General features: G+C 48.0%; 1 protein-coding gene across 1 annotated transcript in view; it reads right to left on the bottom strand.

Annotated features, from left to right (window-relative positions):
- Positions 1-25290, bottom strand: part of ANXA3 (annexin A3) — a 49230-nt gene that overhangs the window by 8118 nt on the left and 15822 nt on the right. The window contains exons 3-11 of the mRNA XM_032883041.1: positions 22069-22156; positions 17896-17990; positions 15301-15414; positions 12059-12149; positions 6844-6923; positions 3757-3813; positions 3222-3315; positions 1758-1853; positions 546-604 (exon numbers count right to left, since the gene is read on the bottom strand). Of these exons, the coding sequence (XP_032738932.1) occupies positions 546-604; positions 1758-1853; positions 3222-3315; positions 3757-3813; positions 6844-6923; positions 12059-12149; positions 15301-15414; positions 17896-17990; positions 22069-22156 (774 nt within the window). The remainder of the gene's footprint in view (positions 1-545; positions 605-1757; positions 1854-3221; positions 3316-3756; positions 3814-6843; positions 6924-12058; positions 12150-15300; positions 15415-17895; positions 17991-22068; positions 22157-25290) is intronic.

Here is a 25290-nt window from a genome sequence, read left to right on the forward strand (position 1 = left end):
GAGGTGGGGGACATGATGTGTTTACTTTGGACATAACTTTGAAGGCACATGGGGACCTCCGTAGGAAATGTCCAGTAAAGAGACAGAAGTAAGCATCTTCCAATGTGCCAGGCTCAGGGCCAGGACCTGGAGATAGAAAAGAGCTAGAAAAACGCCTGTACTGAGGGACCTCACCATCCAGCAGCAGCAGCAGACAGGGAGGCGCAGGGTTTCTACGGCATGAAAGGCTGCTGACTCAACTTGGCTGATTTTAAGAAAGACGCTGGAGAGGCCACTGGGCTGCATGGGTCAGGCCTGAGGTTTGGGGTTCTAAACCAAGTTTTACTGCCTTCACGGACTGTGATGTAGGGGAGATAATTTAGTCAACGCCTCACTGTACCTGTCTCTAGAATGCTTAGGACACTCACTGTCAACCTCCGAGACAAAAGAGGACTACTCCAGGGAGGGAAGGGACACGAAACGCCCTCAGTACTCAGTATGATGCAATACTGTTTAGTATTCTCCTGGAGGGAGACTAAGAATGTGTATGAAATTTGCAGACCCACCTTTAAAGCCTGATGAAGTCTTTCAGCTAAAAAGGCAGGCATGTTTCTGGCACAATGAACTGTTACAAAGAGGAAAGTAAAGTTCAGTTTCATTGAATAGAAATTGAGTTCATCTACGGTAATACGCTTTTTAAAAAGACTCTTTGCGTCACCATACTCTTCTGCCCCCTCATGACTGCCGGCTTTATTTAGGATGGAGCAGTGGATGCTTCACCTGAATTTCAAAGGCTTATCACGTCGTGTTCACAGGGAGCTTTAGCACAGTCATTATCTTTAGTCAGGGGAAAGCGGAATTACCTGCCTAGGAAGCTCCGCAGCGGCTGGCTCATCTCCAGATCCCAGACGCACCAACACCCACCTGTACACTGATAACTCCCTAGGGTGGACACGTGCCCCATTCCCAGCGTCTCTGACTGCTGATAAAGAACTTGGGCCCGGAGACTGCAGAGCCCTCCCGGGGGGACCGATCGGCTTACATAACGGTGTCTGTGTCAGCCTGTTAATCCACAGCTCCAGGACCAGCTTCGGTCTGTGCTGGACTCTCTGTTCGATACTCCTGGTTAGCTCGGCCAAGAGCGGGGAGACCTAGAGTTCTGACGTGGGCTCAGCTTTGGGAGGCTACAGATTTCTTCCCCAAATAGCCAAAGAGGGTCAATTACTAAATTTAGTAAATTACTCAATGACTCCATTTTCAAAAAGCCTCAGTAAAAATGCCAATAGAAATGTAATGTTTGGGGGCGCCTGGGTGGCTCAGTTGTTAAGCGTCTGCCTTTGGCTCAGGTCATGATTCCAGGGTCCTGGAATTGAGCCCCGCATCCGGCTTCCTGCTCTAGGGGAAGCCTGCTTCTCCCTCTCCCACTCCCCCTGCTTGTGTTCTCTCTCTCACTGTCTCTCTCTGTCAAGTAAATAAATAAAATCCTAAAAAAAAAAAGAAAGAAATGTAATACATTCATCTCTCCAGGAATTTACTAATCTAAGCACGGTGACAAAACAATACAAAGTTTAAAGACAAAGTAAAACCTAAAAAGATAACTTCTTCATGCACCCATTTAACAACATTTGTGGAGCATATCGTGTGCCCTGGGGACTGGGCTAGGACCTACGGGAGCCTAAGGATGGATCAGTCTGGATTCCTACCAGAAAGGAGTGAACCTTCATGTTGATTTAAAACAAGTGTGAAGTTACTCAGTTTATATGCACTGAAGAGCTTACCTATAGCCAGAAGCAGGTCTTCAAAATGCCCAGACAGCTCTCCTTTTATGCTGTCCTCAATGTCCTTCTGGCTAATGTTTCTGTACTCGTCAAATGCTAAAAAGCAGCACCACAAAAAAATATTTAAGGCATTCCTGTTGACCATACTTGAATATATTCCAGCTTTTTATTTGATATACAGCAAATCAAGTTAAGCATCAAACTCAAGAACTCCTTCTTTAAACCATCAAAGTCGGAGGATGGAAGTTTTGGTTCTTGTTTTTTTTAAATCATCTACAATAAAACCCAAACCTCACAGGCCATTTCCTTCAATCATCTTTCTCTCTCCTCCCCCTCCCCCTCCCCAGGTTGATGGAATTTAAAATAGCTTGAAAGGTTAAATTAAAAAAAATTTATCTAGTAAGGTGGGCTACTTGGAAATTCTAGCAGCACTTGGGAAACAATAGTGTGGTCCTTGGTCAAATATGTTTTATCTGCTTATGCAGATTTCTGTCTGCTGAGTAAATCCTTCCCTAGAGCAGCATGGCCTACTCACGCTTGCCAGAGGTAACGTCTCAATCAGTTTTTGTCCAAAAGCAAAACCTATAGGCCACCAAGTACACAGGCATACTTTGTAAGCCAAGTAAATTTTTCCCTAAGAAATTCTGAAAAATCTTTGGAGAGAAATTGGGGATTGTTTGGTTTTTACTTTTTAAATAAAGGTACTTATAAAGCAACTATAATATACTATTACTAGTATTTTATAAAATAAGTGACATTTAATGCCAAGATTAAGGAAGGGCAATCTCAGAACTAAAAAGTCATGGTAATAACCTTGTGTCTCCTCATTTTTCCATGGACTCAGCATAAGCCTAGTCATGTGCTGTGGTTGCTCTCGACCTGCCTGGAAGCCACAGCGGGATGCTCATGGCTGATGGAGTTCTGGGCTTCTGGGTGCTCTTGCTTCCAGAAGGTTCAGGGAGATACATGACGGAGGAGGTGGCTCCTTAGCAGTCTCATGTAACAGTTGGTCTGACCGAAAGAACTATGCCGCCTTTCCCCCATTTACTGTCACATCCTTATTAACACTTTAACGGACACCCACTGTGCCTATTATTTCTGGAAAGTGGCTCACTAGGGAAAAGATGTGTTGGAAGCCCTGCTTCAGGCTCCTCCACACCACCGGACTCTTCCTCTCCGCGCTCACCCCAGAGGGCTCCCTTTCATTCTCCCTGCCGGCCCCTCCCACCTGTTACGGGTCAGTCTCTGGCTACTGTACTCAGCCTCCAAGAAAGATAAGAGTTGGGTCAGTTCTCCCTTGAGTTGGAACACAGCTCCCATGTTTTCTCCTGAATTGCTTATATATATACACATGGAAGAGCCTTTGCAATTTTTAATTTCACTTCTCAGAATTTTGTATATTAAACCTCAAAACATTTGCAAATACAACACAAAGCACAAAAGGGTTGTCATGTGAGCGCATACTCAGTTTCAGTTGAGGAAAACTCCTTAAACACAGGATCTCGGTGAATTTGTCTTCATCTGTGCCCCATCGGTTCTCCCCAGCATTATAGAGAATCTATTGGATGAGAAGGAACACTTAGCATGGTATTATGGACACACTCTCCCTCTCATTCTCTCTCTTTCTCAGACAAGAAGACTTAGAATGTTATTACGGACACACTCTCCCTCTCATTCTCTCTCTCCTGGCAGGGGGTTGGTGGAATGAGAAGAGCGGGTGGTTTCCTGGGTTGTCGAGGTCAGGGAGATACCCTCTTACCCGAGCCTCTCACTGTTAGCGGACTAGGATCTGAGAGTCGGGGAGGCTGGAGCCAGAAGAAGAAGAACCAGCACCGGGGATGGGGGGATGGGGGAGAGCTAGGGGTGGGCGATGCCCAGCCTTTAGGCTTCTCCTCCAGATGGGACAGGAGAGGACGGCCTCCGTCGGTGCCACGTGAACGAAAGGGCGGTCGAGGGGGAAAACGGTTACAGGAGATGTCGCCTTCGCTCTACTACTGACCTGGGCGTCTTTCTTGGCCAGCAGCTCGTCCACTTTCAGACTGTCATCTCTTCTGCCCTGCACGGGGAAGATGAAAACGAAGGCAACCCTTTTAAAGACGGGAGAGTCTAACCCTCAGTATTCTGGTCAGCAGGACCTTTTAGAGGCTTTTCTCCAGGGGAGGCCACGCCCCACAGAGGAGTCAGGCACTCGGCTCCTGTTCTCGCTCTGCTGCTCACTAGCCCTGGAATTTGTACCAATCACACAATTTTCTGAGCCTCAGTCTCTTCCTCTGAAAACTCAAAGATCTTAAAGGGATGAAAAGATAAGCCACAGAATGAGAAAAAATGTTTGCAAACACATATCTAATACCACACTTATATCCAAAATATATAAAGAGCTTCTCATACTCAAAGCAATGAAAACCTATAAAAATAGGCAAAAGATCCACACGGATTCAGAAAGTACACGAAAAGATGCTCAATGTCCTCTGTCATTAGGGAACTGAAAATTAAAAAGAAAAAAAATACCGAAACGAGAGAATACCACTACATGCCTATTAGAATGGCTAACATCCCAAACCCTGACAACACTAAATACGGCCAAGGATCTGGGACAACGGGAACTGTCATTCTTTGGTGGCAGGAATGCAAATCGATAAAGCCACTTTGGAAGAGAGCTTGGCCACTTCTTACAAAACCGACCACACTTTACCCATAACCCAGCAATGGTGCTCCTTGACATTCACCCACGTGAGCTGAAAACTCGAGTCCACGCAAAACCTGTACGGAATGTTAGCAGAGGCTTTTATCCCTCATCGCCAAAACTTGCTAGAAACCAAGATGCCCTTGAACGGGTGACATGCACAGTCGTACACCCAAACAACGGGACAGGATTCAGTGATTAACAGGAAAAGAGCCACCAAGTCCGGAGAGACACATGGCATATCAGCAAATGTAAGAAGCTAGTCTGAAGAGGCAGCGTGCCGTACGGCTCCCGCCATGGGACGTTCTAGAAAAGCTGAGACAATAGAGACGGCAGAAAGCTTAGTGACTGCGGGGGTGTGAAGGGAGGAAGAGAGCATGAAGAAGGGAGAAGGGATTTTAGGGCAGTGACACCATGCTGTGCGACACTGTGATGCTGGATACGTGACGTTATACATTCGTCCAAACCCACATGTGACACATCTGGCGTAGCCCGGGGACTCTGCTTAATCACCATGTATCAGCGATCGCTCGCCAACTCAACGCGCCACACTGATACAGGATGTTCTCAACAGGGTCCCTGGGAGGGTGTACGGGAGCTCTCTGTACTTGCTGCCCCAGCTTTCTGGAAACCTAAACAGATTTTGTCGCTCTTAAAAATAAGGTCAATTAAAACACAAAACCCTCGACGCCTGCCACCAGCTCTCATGCTGAGGGCTCTGCGGCGAAGTGTGAGCGTGTTCCGTTCACAGACACACAGCTCGTTACAGGGACAGGAGAGAGGAAAGGGGGGATTGCCTGAATCATTTTGAAAATTTTACGTGATTCGTGTTTGGCTATAATATTTTTTTAAAGGTTTTTTTTTTTAAATTTATTTATTTGATAGACAGAGATCACAAGTAGGCAGAGGCTGGCAGAGAGAGAGGGGGAAGCAGGCTCCCTGCTGAGCAGAGAGCCCGATGCAGGACTCGATCCCAGGACCCTGAGATCATGACCTGAGCCGAAGGCAGAGGCTTAACCCACTGAGCCACCCAGGCGCCCCGGCTATAATACTTTTAAAGTGCGTTCATTCCCACTTTTAAACAGTAGGTCCTGGATGCCTGTCTTATTTCCATATGATTTCTCTGATTTTCTACCCCAGGGCTGTTGCTCCTCTGCGGCTAGATGGCCTCCTTCTGGTTCGTCATGTGCTCCGCTCGGGTGAGAAGGGGGCCGCGTCTCATTGGTTCTGCTACAAACCATCGCGGTTTTTTTGCTAAGTACTGCACACCCACTCTCTCATTATTGTTTTAATTTTACAGATGTGAAAACAAAGTTGTGGGGTTTTTTTTAAGATTTTATTTATGTATTTGACAGACAGAGATCACAAGCAGGCAGAGAGGCAGGCAGAGAGAGAGGAAGGGGAAGCAGGCTCCGCGCTGAGCAGAGAGCCCGATGTGGGGCTCGATCCCAGCTCCCTGGGATCACGACCCGAGCCGAAGGCAGAGGCTTTAACCCACTGAGCCACCCAGGCGCCCCGAAAACAAAGTTTTTATGGCAGAACGTAGCTTGTCCAAATAAAGCTATAGGCAGAGCAGAAGCCTGGGAATCCCGGTTTTTTGGACTCGGAACACGTGCCCCGAAGCCGTACTGCTCACTGCCTTCTGGCTGTTGTGTGCTCGTGCGTGTGTGCAAATGGGTGTGCCGTCATGCTCAGAGACCTCTGGGAGCACATGTTCGCAGCAACGCCTCACAGATTTGGGCTTGAAGGCCCCATCTTTCAAGTTGTCACCATTTGAAGTAACTGCAGCCATCACAAGGACACATTATTTCCTGCGGGGTCGTGGCTCACTGGGACAACTACTGCTTCCAGCCCAGCTGAGGCCAGCGTAGGGATTTTCTCACACACCTGGACCTGTGTACGTTGGCTGAAAGAGGCCAGCGGGATAGGGCTGAGATCACTTCCTCCCTCACACACGCCGGTGGTGGCACCTCACGCTTGACCTTGCCACCAGTACTGGGAAGTCCTGAGCCTCCACGGAAGAGAGAGCCAGGTGTGGCCTCATCTGGTCCTATACTGGCCAACGGTTAGCAACTCTTCCAAAGGGGCAGAGAGAAATTTGCAGCAAATCGTTTTTCTGTTTGTTTTTATTTGTGCAAGCTTTTTTTTTTTTTTAAAATCTGGGGCCTGACATACCCATCTCTGAAGATAATTTTTCCGTATCAAGCTTCTGACTTAATTTAAATGCCGACAAGAGAAAAATATATTCTTTGGAGTCCAGAAATGAAAATGTAAAATGAACAAATTATTTCACGAGGAAAACTGCAGCCTCCTTGTGCCATTTGGTTATTTTTAAACCCCCTAAAAATGATTATTGAGCACGCAGCTTACCGGGCGGCTAAGCAATAGAAAACAAAAACTTACATCTGCCAAAGTCAACAGAGCTTTCCGGAAATCACCAGAGGTTTCAGAACTGATGTCGTCTCGGAGACTCTTCTTATATACTGAAACCAATAAGAATACAGCAGGTCTTGACAAACTGAAAAACCATTATTACAAAACAGAGAAAAGCTTAAATGTCAACACTGGCAAGGAAGGAGTAGGTGAGAAAATAAATCCGCCTCTTTTTTCTAACTTCCTGGTGCTCTTCTGATAGGGATACTCTCTTCTCGTAACTATTACATAGTGAGTGCCGTGGCAGATACAGAAGAACAGAAAGGATTGCCATGAAAAAGCGACGGGGGGTGGGGCAAGGCGCTAGTTTGTCTTCTGATCACCATTTCATTCTTCCACCATAACAGAACACGGTCCTCGAGCAAGATGTGCGTCCCACAACCTAAAGACCGTGTTCTCCGCTTGCCTCTCAGTTTAGTACCATAGGCACAGCTCCCCGATGAGTTCTTGGTAATGAAATGGAGGCAAACCTATGTGACATCGCTGGGAAATCTCCTTAAGGTGGCCCGTGCCTTCCTCCGTCCTCCTGCATGGTGTGTAGACTGATGCCTGGAGCCCAGGCAACCACAGTGGGACCATGAGGAGAATGACTACATCTTAACGACAGCATGGGCGGAAGCAAGAAGGGGCCTGGGTTCCTGAAGGTGTTGAGGAGTTTCCATACCAGTCCTGGAACTGCCCGTCTCCGACTTCTTCTACGTGTGGGAGAAGGACATTTGTATGTCACCCGAGCCACTGTCTGTTTTATCAAACCTAATCTTAACTGTGATGTATATGGTATATTGTATTCTGCGATACCTCTCAAAAGTGAGAAAGCTACCTGAAAAGGTGCTGTTTCCCGTGACAAATGCCAATTGTTGTGTTCACATATTTGGGGGCTGACCAGTGGTGGCCCTTCTTGCGGAGCCTGCGCTGTGCAACGTCTACTGATTTTATTTTTATTATTTTTATTTTTAAAATATTTTATTTATTTATTTGAGAGAGAGTATGAGGAGGGGGAGGGTCAGAGGGAGAAGCAGACTCCCTGCCGAGCAGGGAACCTGATGCGGGGCTCTGTCCCAGGACTCCAGGATCATGACCTGAGCTGAAGGCAGTCACTTAACCCACTGAGCCACCCAGGCATCCCACGTCTACTGATTTTAAATCCATTTTCTGCTCCATCCATGAGCTGGTGACTCACAGGCAGCTGCTCTGTACCTGGATGTGCTGACGTCATGTGACTATTTGACCTCTGCCTGCGTCCTTCTGGAGAACTCGGTGGTCCTACAAATGTTTCTGCCCTTTTAAATCAATAAGAGATGCTTACAGAGGGGATATGAGATTATCTAATAGCAAGAACTGTGTGGAAATAAGAACTCTTCTAGCGTGATTTTAGTCTTTTTTTAAACAAAGTCTATAATTTTTTAAAGAAACTCAAATAAGCAAAATCCATTATGAGTGCAAATTATTTATCTAAATACTAATAATCCTTAAGAGACATTGTCTTACCTAACAGTTATGATATTGTTTTGTCTATCCTTCATACTACTTAGAAAAAACAGTCTTAAATACTAGAGAAAGTTCAGATCCAGCTCTGTTTAGACTCTACCGTGTCCCTGTAGACGACACGCGACACGAGGCACCTGCTCCTTTCCCGGAGCCGCGATGGCGGCCGACGTTGACGGACCGTGCACGCGAGGGCCGCCGCTTCCGCTTCCGTGGTGACACCACCCTCGCTGTCCCCGACCGCCGCGGGGCTGGCGTCTGACCCTGGGGGCCGGCGGCCGAGCCGGTGAGCGCCGGGAGGACGTTCCCCAGAACAGCGCTGGTCGGTGGCGCCTTCCCGAGCTCAGCGACTCTCCTCGTGGGGAGTGAGCCGCCCCGGAAACAGAGACAGCAACGCAGGGAAAACACCCCAAGGAATAAGGGACCAAAGAGGAGCCCGGATGGCCGCAAACCGTGGGGGCACATGGAAGGCGGAGGAGACGGATGCCGTGTGGTGAGGCGGGTTGCCTGGCGCGGTCAGCAATGGTGAGGCAGAAGGAGTCCCTGTGACAGGAGCTCCAGCCCGCCGAGCCGTGGGAGCCTGACACCGAGAGGCCACAGGAGCGGAGTCCCAGGTTCCACCGTGCCCCGAGTCTCTGAGAGCTTGGCTGCCCGTGACTGGGCCCGTTTCCTTCTTTCCCTCCTTCCGCATCACTCATCTCCGCGCATCAAGCTGACCTGGGCCGCTGCTCAGCGCCTAGAGGCCCTACCTCCTGTGGGCACCGACGCCCCCGATGACTCCCAACTATGCTCGTGGGTCACACTGGCAAAACGACAGTCCGAAATGCCAGACCCTCCGCTTGGCTCTTAAGATGGTCACTGCCGTCTTGGGGATACCAATCTGGTGCCCGTCGGGATTCATCCCGACTGCTCTGGGCACCGCAGCCACAGCAGTGAACAAAAGCAGACAAAGCTCCTGGCTTCGCAGAGCTTCCGTCTCGGGTGGCTGGTGCAGGTGCGGGGCTGCGGAAAGCCGTCGAGGGCCGGGTTCATTCAAGGAGCGGCGACTCTTCCAAGAAACGTGTGAGGAAGTAAGCAGGCACCTTGGGGTAGAGCCCCTGGCGCCACGATTCCTGTATGTGCGAGTCTAGTTGAATCGAGAGAACCACGTATTTTAAACACCTACACTGCGCCCATCTGCGGCTGTTACTAAGCAATGAGCTCATCTGCTCTAAAGCCAGCCTTCTCCACCCTGCTTCGGAGCTGGGGCGAGGACGCAGCAAATCCCACCTCTCTCCTGTACCCTCTCCCTTGTCCCAACTCCCCGTCCGGCCCGCCCCTGGGGATGGGGTTGGGGGCGGGGGGCGAGGGAGACTGGAAGGCAGAGGAGAAGAGCGGGCTGGCTGTTGGCTGTCCCTGTCAGCGCAAACCAGCCAGGTCCTTTCATCCTGACAGCGGTCTGGGGTCCCCAGAACAGGTCCCTTAGCCCCGGGGAGGGATCTGCTCCAGCTCCGGGCAGCCCTTTTGCAGAGATCTGAACTCCAGTTCCCTAAACCTCTCCTCCGAGCCCCTGAGGCTCCAACACCGGCAGGTGGTGCCCCTCCTCTGAGCTTCCAGTTTCTGAAACCTCCAATCTCTTTTCCCTTTGTTGTCCCCGCCCTGGGGTTTGCTAAAATCTCCCGCTGTCCCCTTGTTCCCCTGTAGCTTTTTCAGTCCTCCAAAAGGTGTGGAAACAATTCCGTGTTAAATGCGGTTATCACGGTTATCACGGAGCCTCGATGAGCCTCGATGAGCGACGGCTGAAAGAGTCACTTACCTATCACTGAGGTGAGCGAAGGTATTTACCTTCTAGGGAGAGTTTCTCAAAGTAACGATCTGACACCGAGCTGGGAGGCAGCAGATCCCTTCTCGGGACCTCTCCTACTGCAGAGGCTCCCTGACGCACCGACATAGAAACTGTGCTCCCCCAGTTCTCGGAGAGGGTTCTAGGCGGCTGGGGCACGGTACAGAATTCAGACTGGTCTTTGCCGTGGTTCCTGGGAAGCAGCCTCTAAATCCTTCAAATTTCCCCAGTAATAGGAATGTCTTTGCTATTTGTGGCAGGTCCCGTGAACCACACCTGAGTTTACGCCAGCAAGATGACTCGGGGTGGCGGCTGGTGCCCCCAGAAAGACCAACCCTGTCATTAGAAGGGTTGGGGCTCTGAGCCACAGGGTATCGGCCTGACCTGCAGGGAAAGGAAGGGGCTGAAGATGGAGCACAGTCCTGTGGCCAGTGATGCCGTCAGTCACGCCAGTGCAGTGAAACCTTGATAAAAACGATACCAAAGGTCGAGTTTTCCCGGTTGGTAACTATGTGTCGATGCGCTGGGAAGGAGACACAGCCCGAGGACCAGGGAGCTCTGCATTTGGGACCCTCGCAGACCTCTCCGCTACGCATCCTCATGTGACTGGTCCTGATTTCTGTTCTTTACAGTAAAACAGTAATTGTAAGTACAGCTGACCCTTGAACAACAGGGGTGGGAGCTGCACAGTCCACGTATACATGGGTTTTTTTCAATAAATGGGGCACAATTTCATAAATGTATTTTCTCTTCTTTTTGATTTTCTTAGAAACTTCTTTTTATCTCTAGCTTAGTTTATTGTGAGAACATAGTATAGAACACATCCAAGATACAAATTCTGTGTTAACCCACTGTTTCTGTTACCAGTAAAGCTTCCGGTCGACAGTAGGCCATTAGTCCTTAAGCTATTGGGGGATCAAAAGTTATAAACGTATTTTGAGGGGCGCCTGGGTGGTTCAGTCAGTTAAGCGGCTGCCTTTGGCTCAGGTCATGATCCCAGGGTCCTGGGATCAAGTCCTGCTTTGGGCTTCCTGCCTAGTAGGGAGCCTGCTTCCCCCTCTGCCTGCTGCTCCCCCTGCTTGTGCTCTCTCTCTGACAAATAAATCAATAAAATCGTTAAAAAAAAGTTATACACGTATTTTGAACTGTACAGGGGGTCAGCACCCCTAACCCTCCTACGGTTCACGGGTCAACTGTGTAGTGTTTTCTCGAGTTCCATGAGTCATGCTAGTGAGCTCTTGACCCTGAGGGAGTGGTGAGAAGCCCTGACCTCGCAGCTCTTGGGGCAGAAGGGCGCATGGCCTGGGGCTGCTGAGCTAGGGCCCGGCTGCAGGGAGGGTCGTCCTCTGGGGACTGTGCTGTAACCTGCGTCGTCAGCCTACCCCTGGGGGTTCAGCGCCAGACTCACACTGCAGGCACTTTCTCCTTTTCACACAGCGAACAGACTACGAGGACGGGAGCTAATTTTACTGAATCCACGTGCTCAACACATTGTCTCAACAGTCCGTCTCATGTTCCACGCCCAAAATCACAAGGCCAATCTATTAATACAGAATGATTTGAATCTCTGGCAACTATTTTCTGGCGAAAATAGTTGATTCAATGAAGCAGTGTCTGCTGAGAGCAAAATCCACCAGAGCCGAGATGCGTTAAGTGGGAAGTGCCAACGCCACAGGGATGCTGCAGTTTCTGGCTCAGATCTTAATCCCATATTCTCTGAAGAGCCACAGACCTTGGCCCGTTCTAGAGGGTATCCTCCTTTTTACACCTTGCCGGCCCAAAATGCCTTGTGAGGGAGAGCTCGGTGGGTTTCTGGGGAGAGACGCATGGGCTCCTAGGTGTGCAGACCGTGGTCAAATAAGCAGGTTGTGTGCGCACCTGTGTAGTAGGCTTGCGAGACCTCCTTCATCTGCCTGCTCATTCTGGTGGTGAGGATTTCAATCAGTGCATGCTCACTGGTGCCAGCGCCCTGAAAAGGAGAAGGAAATCTATTTTTAGAATACTTGAAAAGCTCAATGTCATGCATTTCAGGCTTAATATCTTGTTTTATGCGCACAAAAAGACATTTTCGTAAATCAGCATAAGGTGGTATATTGCTCTAAAGCAGTTTTCTTGTTTTTTCATATATTTTAGTATGAAAATAAGACAGATCATCTAAACTGACAGCAAAATGTTCAAGAAAATTTCCCACTCTAGTGTTAAAATCAACCGAAGAAGTGTAGGAAGAAACGGTGTAAAGGGAAAAGCCTGCGTCATTCAAGATCAGAAGTGAGTTATCAACCACGCCATCGTGTTCGGAGAGGGCTCTGCGGTTCTCTCGACTGAGTTCATCCTTCCGGTAACGCACTAGGTCAGCAGGTATCATCTTCATCCAGGAAGATTTTTTAAGCCTTAATAATGTATGTCATGGGCCTAGTTGGTTTGGGGACCAGCCACCCTGAGTCTTGCTTTATACCGAGGTCACTGAGCACACAGTGACTCCAAGAAAGGCCTTTTCCACTAGGACTTGATCAAATAAGGTCAGTGCGGCTTATGACCTGAAGCTGAATTCTGTCCCTTTGGGGCAGAGGTTCCAAGTTGCCCTCAGCATCTCTCCTTTTTAATTAACTAACTAATTAACTTAAAGACAGACTAATTTTTAGATCCGTGTTAGGTTCCCAGCAAAACTGAACAGACCTCATGACTTGTACCTCCCTTGCCTTAGTAATAGAACCTCCAATTTCTAACTGAGCACACAGCTACCCAAATAGATACTCTATTACTCAGCTTCCCTTGGAACTAAGTTTATTTATGTAATAAATTATGACCCATAGAACACATATAAAGTACCACATACGGTTTCCGAGAGCCCGTAAGGAGAGGACATGAACCCTCCTTGGTCTCATGACTGTCTTTTTGCCTGACGGGATAAAGATGCGACGCCTGGGTGCTGAGGCCCCATCCTGAGCCTACAAGCGGAATGGACAGGCCGGAGATGGTGAAACCCCAAGACTGAAGGAACCAGAGTCCCTTACGAGGGCTGTGCCGTGACACCCAGCGCCACACTGCCTGCTTTGGATTTCTTTTGCACAAAAGGAAGATGTTTCTAATCCTTGTTGGTGAATCGAATCCTCATTATGCCACCAGCTAAGCTGTCCCCCATGGGGTGGCCAGGGAAATGCACTGCTCGGAGAATCTGCTGCAAATCCCGTGGGTAGCCCCAGTCGCCCGAGCTTCAGATCCACCACGCAGCTGACAAAGAGGTTGCGCTCCCTCCACGCTGCTCTCAGCAAGTGACGGGACGGAGAGGGCGTCCTGGAGCTGGGCCGTTTCTGCCCAGGGCAGGACTTCTCGAAAGGGCAGGAGCTCAGGAGCTCCCTACTGGCCTGCCGCAGCCTTCCCTGAGCTGCCTGGAGATGGAAGCTCGTTCCATCCGAGCCGACTTCCCTCCCTCCCTCCTTCCACGTGTGACGGACCCAAACTGCCATGAGCTTCACCCAATTCACAGGACCTACCCTGCTCTGTCTCCTTTCTATCCCTCGTGAGCCTCCCCCAGGAAGTCTCTCGTGCGTCTCACTCCATCTTGCCTTCTTGGGGGCTCATGCCTCCTCCACGGAAGAGAAAGTCTCTCCCGTCTCAGATAAGGAGGTAGAAGACAGCTCAGGCCTGAGACCCAGACTCCTTCCTTCCCATCAACACTTGTCAACCTACTTCGTTTCAGGTTTTCCTCTTGGAACGGAAGATACGACCAAGACTGATAAGCGTCCCTGTCATGAAGGAGTTTTGCCTCTTAACTGGACAAACAGATAATTAACAAATACACACCCCCCTTGGGGTAAGTTTAGATGGTAATAGGTATGATTAAGAATATAAAACTGAGTGACTTGATAGAAAATACATGGAGGGAAAACATTCCAGATGGAAAAACCATCATGTATAAGGACCTGAAGGTGGGAATAAGCTTAGAATGTTCAAGTACTTAGTACCAGGCACTGAGTCTGGAGGAGGGGAGGAGAGGGTGTGGTGGGCCGTTTTATGGAAACTCATCGACTTGGCCGGGCTACAGTCCTCGGTTACTCACACTCAAACCTGGGTACTGCTGGGAAGGTATTTTGTGGATGTCACTATAGTCTTTAAGCAAGGGAGATCATCTTAGATAACTTAGGTGGGTCTGGTTTAGTCAGTTAAAGGCCTCGAGACACCCGCTGAGGCTTCTCTGAAGAAGAAATCCCACCTGTGGGCCGCAGCTCCCGCTTTGCTACGAGTTCCCGCCCCCCCCTTCCCAGTAGCCCCCCAAAGACTCTGGGTTTGCCTTGTCAGATCCTTAATTATGTAACCCACCCCTCGCAGTAAATCTCACCACGTAAGTCCCCGAATGCTGCTTCGGCTTCTCTGGGAAACCCTGCCTGACACAGACAGAATTTTTAAAAATTCACAGAGCCAGGCGGGAGCCAGACTGTGATGTGTGATGAAGGTCATGGTAAGAAGCTTGGACTTGAAGTTTTCAAGACCACTGGAGATGTATGCTGTGAAGAGCCTAACTCAAAAAATAACTCTATAAACATAGTTTTGGCTCTTCTGTGGTGAGTGGATTCCAGGTGGGCAAAAGCAGATGCAAGGGACCGGCGAGGAAGGTGCTGATAGGGGCCAGTCAGGAGATGTTGGTGGTGGAGCCGGAATGGCAGCGGTGGGTTCTGAGAGACAGGCACACATTTGCACAGACAGACTCGCAGACAGATTTGGGGACAGAGCAAACGGACTTGCTGACAGATTCTGGGAGCTATGAAGCGTGAGGGAACGCAAGGGATCAAAGATAATCCTGGTTTCTGACCTAAGCAATGGGGTTGATGATGGCGCCATTAACTCTCAATGACAACAAAGTGGAGAATTTGACTCTGTGGGTGAAAAACCATGGAAATGAAATTAGGATATAGCGATATCTTTTCAGCCCAGGAACACGTGGGCTCAAGGTTCCGCAACCCTTGCCCACTTAGGGACTGTTCTTCCACTTGGACAGCATCAAAACGACACCCAGATTTATTCTGTTTATACCCATCTCTCATGTGCGCACTGGACGGAAGTCACTGTTCTTGATGACACGGTCAAATCTTGGGCAGAAACGGCTCATAATGGGCTCATACCTTCATGGATTTCTTCAGCTGCTTTGCATCAAACACAGCCGGAGGAGTCACGAGGGCCACCATGAGATGCCTGAAGTGGCCGGAGAGATCGCCCTTCAAGTCGTCTTTCAGTTCCTACAATAAAAAATCCCACAGAGGAAAGCATGAACTTTTCCTTTCTCTTTCTACAAAGTCACGTCATGAAAGATAAGCAAATGCACTAATGCAGACAAAACCTGCCAATTCACGGGAATGAACCGAAATGGCGAACGATGTCCATGGACAACAGTCTGCATTCTGTGACTGCTGCGAAGACGTTCTGTCTTATGGGTTTTCTAAAGGAAGGCCAGTGGCGGGGGTTACGTAAGCGCCACAGACAGGAACTATGCGTCAAAAATGCATTTCCTAGGTCCCAGGTGCTCTCAGTATTTGGGTTGTGGTGGGGAAGACGACGAGGAAGGGGGCCCTACAATTCACACCTGGCTTCACGAGTAGCTGCTTCTCAGTGACTGCCAAAGAGCCCTGGGGACAAAAGGGAAGGAGAGGACAGTAGCTGGTCGCCTGCCTCTGCTAGGAGTGTGGAACCACAAGGCATCAAAGCGGTTTTCTGGCAACACCAGCAGGGGAAACCCTACATGTAATGGGGCCGGCGTTATTAGTGTCCTCTGGGCCAGTTTTCACATAGGTAAAGTCCATCTCCTCCTCTTGAAGGCAGGTTATATGGTTTTTATTTTCAATATTTAAAAAGGATGTTAGGGGATTATTATTTTTCTTGCTTTGGATTATTTTCAGCTGAGACAGAGGCTGGCGGCCTCCCAGACCACTCGGACAATGGGGACACGTACCAACATCCACCGGCCACCAGGGGGACCCAGTGAGGCGGCGGACGAAACAAATGGTGGGATCCCAAGTGTTCCTAATTCTGCCGCAATCGCAATCGCCACTGGCTGTTTCCTCTCTAAATGCTGAGCTCTTGCTACCACCTGCCCTCAACCCACGCCTTTACAACTGACTCTCGAGTCACCTGTTCTCAATCCTTCTCACTGTGAGAAACGCGCCCCCTTCACCTCGTCCTTCCTCCACATTCAGAAAATCCTGAAAGGCCGATGGATCGTTCATGTTCCTACACATGAGTGTTTGGCCTCGTCGAGACACTTGGCAATTAATTTAATTTGACAGGTGTTTCCTGGGCTCCTGCTGTGTGCTCGGCATTTAAAGGCGAGTTAGACACAATGCTTACTCCTAGCGTACTCCGAGGGCACTCCTCGGAAAACCAGAGATATTCAAAGATAAAATTTCAGTATAATATGTTAAGTATCTGGTAAAGTGTGAAGGTGAAGTATGAAGAAGGGTGTTTCTTAATGCGGTCTGGGAGCTCAGAGGACACAGTCAGGAGGTGATGCCTGAGTTGCCTCTGGAGGGTCTCTACACCTTCTCGGCTCTCACCTGATCTCAACAGCCTGACTGCTCTCTGTTAACCACACTTTTCCCTCCCCAGTTTGTAAGCCACAAAAGCTAAAATAAATTTTAAAAAATATAAATTGGTTTTATAGTATTCCCTTGCTTACAGACTTGCAATGATTCTCTTTTGTTCTTAGAATAAAACCCAAACTGTGTACCAAGACCACAAAGCCCAGCGCATTGTAGCCCCCTCCAACCTCATCTCTCCCATCTGCTCCCCGTATGCACCACACCCTGCCATATTGTTTCTTAAATGGTCCCAGTTCGTTTTTGCCTCAGGTACCTTCTGTCTGAAATGCTCTTCCCCAGATCAAGTAGGGCAGAATCCTTGGTATGGTTTAGCTGTAGTTGAGAATAATCCTGGTAAGCCTTCCCCACCCTACTCCCAGGAGCCATTCCACAGCCGCTCTCTGCCGTATCATCCCGTTTCAATTCTTGCAGAACACTTACCGATATCTGAATTTATTTACTTCCTATCTTCCTAATAAAATGGTAGCTCCATGATAAAAAGAAGGGTCTGCTTTTTAGACCAGTGAATCTCCAATGTCTAGGTCATCTCCTGACACATAGTTTATTACTGAACACACACACCGTGTGGAATAAAACACAAATGTCCTTGCATCTTCCTGCACAGTAAGCTTTCGTGGGCTGGATGAATTAAATCCACAATTACAAAGGTATTTTAGAGTTGGAAGGGAAATTAAAGGTGATCTAAGACAGGACCTATCAGATAACGGGTCAGATAATACTTGGCAGGTGGGTCACCTTGTGCGTGGCAGCTTCTTCAGCAGAATCCCTGAACTCCACCCACCAGATTCCAGAAACATCCCTCTCTCCCCTCCAGGTGTGATAATCAAAATGTCTCAAGGCATTGCCAGATATCCTTTGGGGAGCAGAATCACTCCAAGTTTAAAGCGGCTGGTCTCAGGCCACCCTCCTTATCCAACAGGTGAAAAAATTAAGGCCCAGAAAGATCAAATAACATGATCAAGGCCATTCAGCCTGTTAACGGCAAGCTAGGACTCGCATGCCAGGCTGCTGACCGGGTACTTTCTGTTCCACTTGGCCTGAAACAAAAGATCTCTGGTGTAATCACGTGGGAGCATCCCTGGTCCACAGTGATCAGCTCTTTGCTGGCTGTCCTGTCAATCATACCTTTCCATATGCTGCTTGATATTCCCGCACAATCAGCTGCCGCTGTGCATTTGTCCTTTCCGTGAGAATGCTGATGAGTGCTTTCTCGTCGGTTCCTAAATGAAACGAAAATAATTTCACTCACCATCAACCCAAAGGTGCTTAATATCTGTCGTGAACAAAAGAAAAATGATTAATGGCTTGAAACAAATGCAGAGAGGAAGGCATTCTGATTTTAATTTCCACATTCTTACCAGTTTGGAATATTTATTTCTCCGCCAGCTTTTGGAAAAGCAAAGTAATTTTGGAGAGTTTGGTTGCTGGGGGGAACGATCATGGTCCAAATAGTCCTCTCCGTATGTCAGACAGAGGGAGTAGTGCAAGCAACGCGCTGCTTCCGAGCTGGGCATTCTCACCCTTATGAGGGTCAGTTACTGTCTTACCGCCTGTTCTCTCTCTCCTCTCTCCATACTTGATACCGATTTTTTTTTTTTCTCTAGAAAAAAAAGGAACTGACGTGTTCTGAGAACATGCCTAGGTTCTAGGCCCCTTTTAGTCATTGTCATGGTTAATATTCACAAAAACTCTGGGCAGTGGGTATGATGAAGTCGTTCCAAAAATGAAAACACTAATAATTAGAAAAGTTATGTCACGTGCCCAAGTTATGCAGCTTTTAAGTGGTGTCGCAAGAATGGGAACCCAAATCTCTGACCCCAAACATTTATTTCCCTCTCTGACCCGTATCTCCTTCAGGCATCCCAGACCCGTGTACTTCGGTGCCTGCTGTAGGTATCAGGCTGATGCTGGCCTGCTGGAGGACACCCTCGAGGTCACAGTTTTCTCGGGGATTCCAGTAGGAAACTAGCGAGGGAAGCTGTGTCTGCCTCCTTTGCGGGAGAGGACTTGCCCCAGGTTGGGGAGCATGAGCTGGCGTGTGCCTTGGGCTTGCATGATTAGAATGGTACAGAAGATCGGTGGGAACTCCAGGCTCAAGTTCTCTGTGTTGAGGTGACCCCCACACATGGCTACACAGGCCAGTGGCCCTGGTACATGCTCTGCAGCAGGGATGGGGCAAAACAAACGGTGTCCTTGGTTAGCTGCTGGGCCTCCCAGTGAAAGGTCCTGCCCCACCGTAACTCTGGTCTTGCATTCTTCCACAGTGTTAAGTAAGCACAGAACTAGATCAGAGCCTAGCTGTGTCCCATGAGTCCGATGGTCATTTTGAACCTCTAATGGCATTTGAGTTGGCACACGACTGAGCACAGCCAAGTGCACAAGTATCTCAGAATCGGATGCTCCAGGTTGAATTTATTCTCTTTCCTCTCTGCCTCGACTCTCATTCCGTGTTCGCTCATCCATGACATCACTACGGATGGAGTCATCCAACCAAAACCCTGGCAGTCATCCTACACTCCCTTCTTTTCTTCACCCCTACATTGTAGCGACCATCTGCATCTCTCGAATTTGTCCTCTCCTCTGCCCCTGCGCACACATCACTCTGTACCTAGAAGCTTCGATAGCCTCCTGATTTGGCCCCCTTACAATTCATACCGTACATGACTGCCTCGGTAAGTTCTTTAAAATGTGCCTGAGCATGTCCATCCCTTGGGTGAAACCCTAATGGTCTAGCTCCTGCCCAGGTCTCTGTTCTCATTTTCTACCCTTTCGCGGCATCTCTATGCCATATGCTCCAAGACTCCAGATGTAAACCGCGCCCCCCCCCCACCATGGCTGCGTGAAGCTTGTATACGAGGAGGAGCTTCATCTCTTCATTTCGCACACACTTAGGACCAGAAGCTAAAACAAGCTGCCTCGTGGTTCAGAGACAGGATCTGACACATCCCTAATGCAAATACAATGATGACTCCTGGTACTGGACCTAGAACACATCAGTTTTGGTCCTCACAAGCATCTCGGAGTAGGTCTGCAACCCCAAATGCAAAAATGCATGAAGAAATGTAACACTAAGAAAAAAAAAGACAAACGGGTGCCTGGGTGGCTCAGTGGGTTAAGCCTCTGCCTACGGCTCAGGTCATGATCTCAGAGTCCTGGGATCGAGCCCCACATTGGGCTCTCTGCTCAGCGGGGAGCCTGCTTCCTCCCCTCTCTCTGCCTGACTCTCTGCCTACTTGGATCTCTGTCTGTCAAATAAATAAATAACATTTTTTAAAAAAAAGAAAAAAAAGACAAGCAATAGAATGGAAGACTATTATTCCATTCGATTTGACATCAACCTCATGAGTAATCTCTCAACATGGAGCATAAATGGGGAAGGCATAGAGATAAATGAAGAAATAATTGCCATTTAAAAACAGAAAAAAAGAAAAAAGAAACCCAAACGACAGAAACGAGATAATATTACACTGATATGAAAACCCAAAGAGGATATTTCATGGCTTGACAAACTGACCCTAATATTCGGGGATGGGGGGGAGGGGGGAGTGGACCAAAGGGCCAAGAGAAGCTCTTGTCTTACTCGACACTAATTATAAAATTAGAATAGTCATTATGACAAGGTGATACGGAGACAGGGACAGACAAACAGACCAATGGAGCATAACAGAAAGCAGAAACAGAGAGACTTAGAAGATGAAAGTGGCCTTACCACTCAGTGTGCAAAGGGGGCATTCTTCAATAAATTGTGCTGGGACTGTCAACTAGCCACGTGAGATAAAAACAAAATTAGATGCCTTTCAACAACCTACACAAACATTAATTCCAGGTAGATGGAAAATCCCAAAGTGTACAATAAGATTGTAAAACTCTGGGAAGAAAATACAGGAGAATAACTTTAAGAGCTCATCATAGAAAAAGACACATGGGAAAAATACGGGTAAACTTGATTTCCCTGCTATTCAAGATTTCTAGGCAATAGAAGTTACTAGAACCGATGTTAAAAGAAAACGATAGAGTAGGAGAAGATACTTTCATGGATTGTAACATTTTTTTACTCTGTATCCAGAATTTATAAAAAACACAATCTTGCCAATCATAAAGAAGACAGTCCAACTGAAAAATGGATAAGAGATAAGAAGACATAATTCATAGAAGCAGCAGATGATCCAGAAAGGAGACTTTCAGTCCTGGGGGATGGGAGGAGAGAGGAAGCAAACACACATACACGATGAGATACAATTCCAGACCCACTCAGCGGGGAAACCAGAAGAAAGTGACCTGAGCGAGTACCGGGCAGAGTGCGGAGCGAAAGTCTCCCGTACCGCCGGCGGGAATGCTCATTTGCATATGCATTTTAGAGAGCAGTTTGGCAAAATTTCTAGTTCATTTGAACATGACCATCTTCAACCTCGAATTCCATTTGCTCTATTCTCGAGAAGTGGAAGCAAATGTGCACAAGACGTAAGCAGGGATACCCAGCGCAGCAGTTTATACTGTAATAGAAAAGAACTGTAGGCAACTTAAATGTCCCATCAATATCCCATCTTACAATATAATAATTCAACAGACACTATGCAAGTCGTGTTAATGAACTAGAGCTGAACATATCAACACGGGTAATTCTCAAAGACAACATGTTAAGGGATAAAAGAGGTTGCTGAAGACTGCACCTACAACACACAGTATCATCCCAGTTTACACGGCTGGAGGCCACGCAAAACTCTACGCGCGTGCATATGTAGTTATGCAATTAAAAGTTTCGTGGAATAAACTCTACTTTAGGATGGTGTTTTATTTCTAGAAAATGGGGTGGGAAAGAGATCCAGGAAGAATCAGCAGGAACAATATCTTTAACGATTTATTATGATGATTACTGGTTTTGGTAACAGTGATGACGATGTATTGTTTCACAGCACGTAAATATGGTAAATATTAGGATTTAGTAGAATTGGGCGCCCTATGCACTTTTTTCTCACTATTTCAAAATTTTTATTTTTGGAGGCGGGGGCAGAGGGAGAGAAAAAGAGAAAATCTTAAGTGGGCTCCACACCCAGCATGGAGCCTGACGCCTGGCTTGATCTCACGACCCCAAGATCATGACCTGAGTGAAATCAAGAGTCAGAGGCCTCACCGACTTGGGCCACCCAGGCGCCCCATTATGTCACAAGTTTTAAAAAGTCCCTTACGATTTCTCTGGTTGAGTAAGCCAAGTTGGGCAAACGGAACCGATGCACTTTTCAACTGTAACTTTCCTGATTTGCTTCAAGGTGAGGAGAACAACCGCAGAGAGGAGCTCACCAATTCCTCTGACCGCCTTCCGAATCGCTTCCGCATCCACTGACGGGCTGAAGCCCGGATACTCGCGGATCGTCCCTCGGTGTCCCACCTGGAAGGAAATATCTGAAAGTGCCACTAGTTCAAAATGACTCTTCGTTTGCATGACATACACACGCGCATGCGCGTTAGAGCATAACGAACCCATAATTCGCAACACCTTCCTTTCCGTGCAGGAGGGGTTGGCCAGACTCTGTCCCAGATGGTAGAAATACGACGATGGGCGCGTGTGCAGAAAGGGCTCTCTCTTCTCCCCTGCTGTGTAACAGGTTGGAACTACAGAACATTTATTCTCTAGAGGAATACACGGTGCTAATCCCAGTGACTCTGAAGAATATTTGCTTTATTTTATTTTATAGATTTGAGAGAGAGAGAGAGAGCGCACAAGTAGGGGGAGCAGCAGGCAGAGGGGGAGCAGGCTTCCTGCTGAGCAAGGGGCCCAACGCGGGACTCGATCCCAGGACCCTGGACCACGACCTGAGCCTAAGGCAGACGCTTAACTGACCGAGCCCCCCAGGCCCCCCAGAATATTCGCTTCAAAGTGGTCCCTGCACAAAAGCAATGAGAAGGTGAGAATTTCCTGTATCCTCTTTGTTTTCAAGTGATAACGCAAAGCTCCTCCCTTCATCTCACACAGAAGTAACTGGTTTGCAGGCTTCATGGTACTTTAGTTAATGCTGACCACTGTCCTTGGGGAACCCAACACCAAAGGATCCGCAGATGAAAACCCATTAGGACAGCCTGTTCTCAAGCCTGGTTTGACAGATGTGCAGTTGTGGCTGACAAATGCCTTTCTGAGAGCCCCACTGCCACAGATCTTTGGGAGCAGAATGGAAATAATATGCCACGACACTAATTTTAAACACACACATGAGGAACATGTCAGTAAGCTGGGAAAGACCACCTTCCCTGCCGAAAAAATAAAATCTCTTAAAACTGCTTACGAGACTACAGAACATCCACGGAGATGCTGAGACAAATGCAAGGGAGCACGGATTCACACGGCATTTCCTCACGCTGAAGCAAAACGTGTCTTCATGGTCATGGTGTTTTCCTCCTAAGCTGATTTTCCTATCCTGTTGCTGAATAACAGAGGCTCTGTCGTCTTGTGCTAATATGTCATTTAGGCTCCCCTGAAGTGTTTAATGTTTTCATGACAGAACATCCTCTCGTCACATTCCAGTGAATGGGAAATTAATGTTATCATTAAACAATAATGACCTGCTGATTCGGTAGATAAGATTGAACAATTCGCTTCAATACAACCAAACATCGTTCAATCTTAAAGCATCCAAAACAAAGAGTTTTCATTCTACCAGAGTGACTGTAACAGGTTAGAAACTAGTTGTGACTGTGTCTGATCTCAAGGCATCTGTAAGAAAGTAGTCATGTCCACAAATCTTTGGAGAATCCTCTTTCTCTGAGGCTTAATAAATACCTTATGGGTTCCTAGAGTCGAGGGGTTTCATTTCAGGTCTATCCATCCAGGGACATCTGTGGTGATCTTACCGGTCCGCCGTATGTGTTGGGCACTGCGGAAAACTCCCCAGTATCAGAGCATGAGAGTGTTTCAGGCCCAGCACCGTGTGAGACACTTCCTATGCCGTAACAGAACCTGCGTGACAGCCCGGAGGATTAAGACGGACCCATTTCACATACGAGACTCCGGGGTTTAAGACGATCAGAGAATTTGCTCAACCCACGGAAGCCAGGTTGGCGGCAGCTCTGAACTTGAATGTGGTCATGACCGTTCTAGCCCCTTCCTATCCTTCTTGAGACGCAGGGTCTATACCCGGGCAATTCCTTCCAACGCGGATGACCAGGTCGCGCATCAGACATATTGAAAATATTCTTCAGAAATAAAGATTCCAGGGGCTCATGAAAGGGGTTTCCATTCTAGCTGTGACCTTTGCACGGCCATCTGCTACCTACACATCAAAATATGCTGAAATTCCAAAGCGCACAATTAGAGAAGGTTGAAATTCCCAGTCCGTTACGTAATGTGCCACCTAGTAAGAATTAAATGGGGAGGAAAAAAAGCAACACACACACACACTCACACACACACACACACACACACACACACAGATGCTTGGAAAACGGCACGGAGATTCTGAAGCAGAATCTTGGTGAACTTTTTCAGGCTGTTTCAGTTATTTCAGTAAGTGGTAGAATTCAGGTGCTAGAATTGCTTACCCAGAACATTCAACAATATTTACATGACCTTCGAAAAAACATCTTAGAGTAAAAGACATTAACAGACTCTTAAACGAGCACATGCCAGGCAGTGAACAAAGTGCTTTACAGACAACTTATTTCAGTCTTAAACTGACCTTAACAGAGTAGATTTCATTATTCCCATTAAAAAAATGGAAGAAACACGATTTCAGAGAAATGATTTGCTTCACAGAACCCTGCTCACGAGGACAGCAGAGGATGTGGCACCCGCCTCCCGCCAACCCCCGGCTTGTATCTGAAATGCCCTGTGCCCCCCAGCACATCGCAGAGCCTCCCAGGACTCCAGCTAGTGGTTCTCGGAGCACAGACACTGGATCGGCCGCAGCAGCGTCGCCTGGGAACTTGTTAGAGATGCAGATTCTCAGGTCCCACCCCAGTCTCACTGAGCCAACAGTTCTGGGGCTACGGCTCAGGATCTGTGTTTCAACAAGCCCTCCAGACGATTCTAGTGCTTGAGGTTGAGAACCACGGCTCTGTTTCATTCTCAGCTGCCCAGAAGACCAAAGTGAAATGAGTAAACAAGTCACAGATTCTTTCGTGGGAGGTGGAAGAAGAATTTGATGATGACCGCAGCGTTTCAGGAATGCGGGCATTGTTACAGACTTAACGATTCTCATGGCCTGCTGGTGGCAGGGCTTCCTTCCGTACATTTGAACTACTAACCCATGCTTGACTTGGGCTCTTCGCACTAACCTAACTCCCTAACAAAGTGTCATGCTAGTGTAGGACACAAATACTTGGCAAACTTTTTATATTTCCAAAAACACCATGTTTGATCAGATTTCCATGTGCATCCCTTAAACACTGTACGTTGCTTCCTTTTTTTTCAAACTTGACCTTCCGATGCCCCCAGAGGGACAATGATCCTGAAACCAGTTGGAAAATAAATTAAAGCAAGCACTGCTGAAATGAAGGGAGGGAGAGACTATCAGGAGCTCTCGGCCTCAA

The sequence above is a fragment of the Lontra canadensis genome, unplaced genomic scaffold (assembly GCF_010015895.1).
Source record: "Lontra canadensis isolate GAN:19392208 unplaced genomic scaffold, GSC_riverotter_1.0 scaffold1, whole genome shotgun sequence".
Lineage (NCBI taxonomy): Eukaryota > Metazoa > Chordata > Mammalia > Carnivora > Mustelidae > Lontra > Lontra canadensis.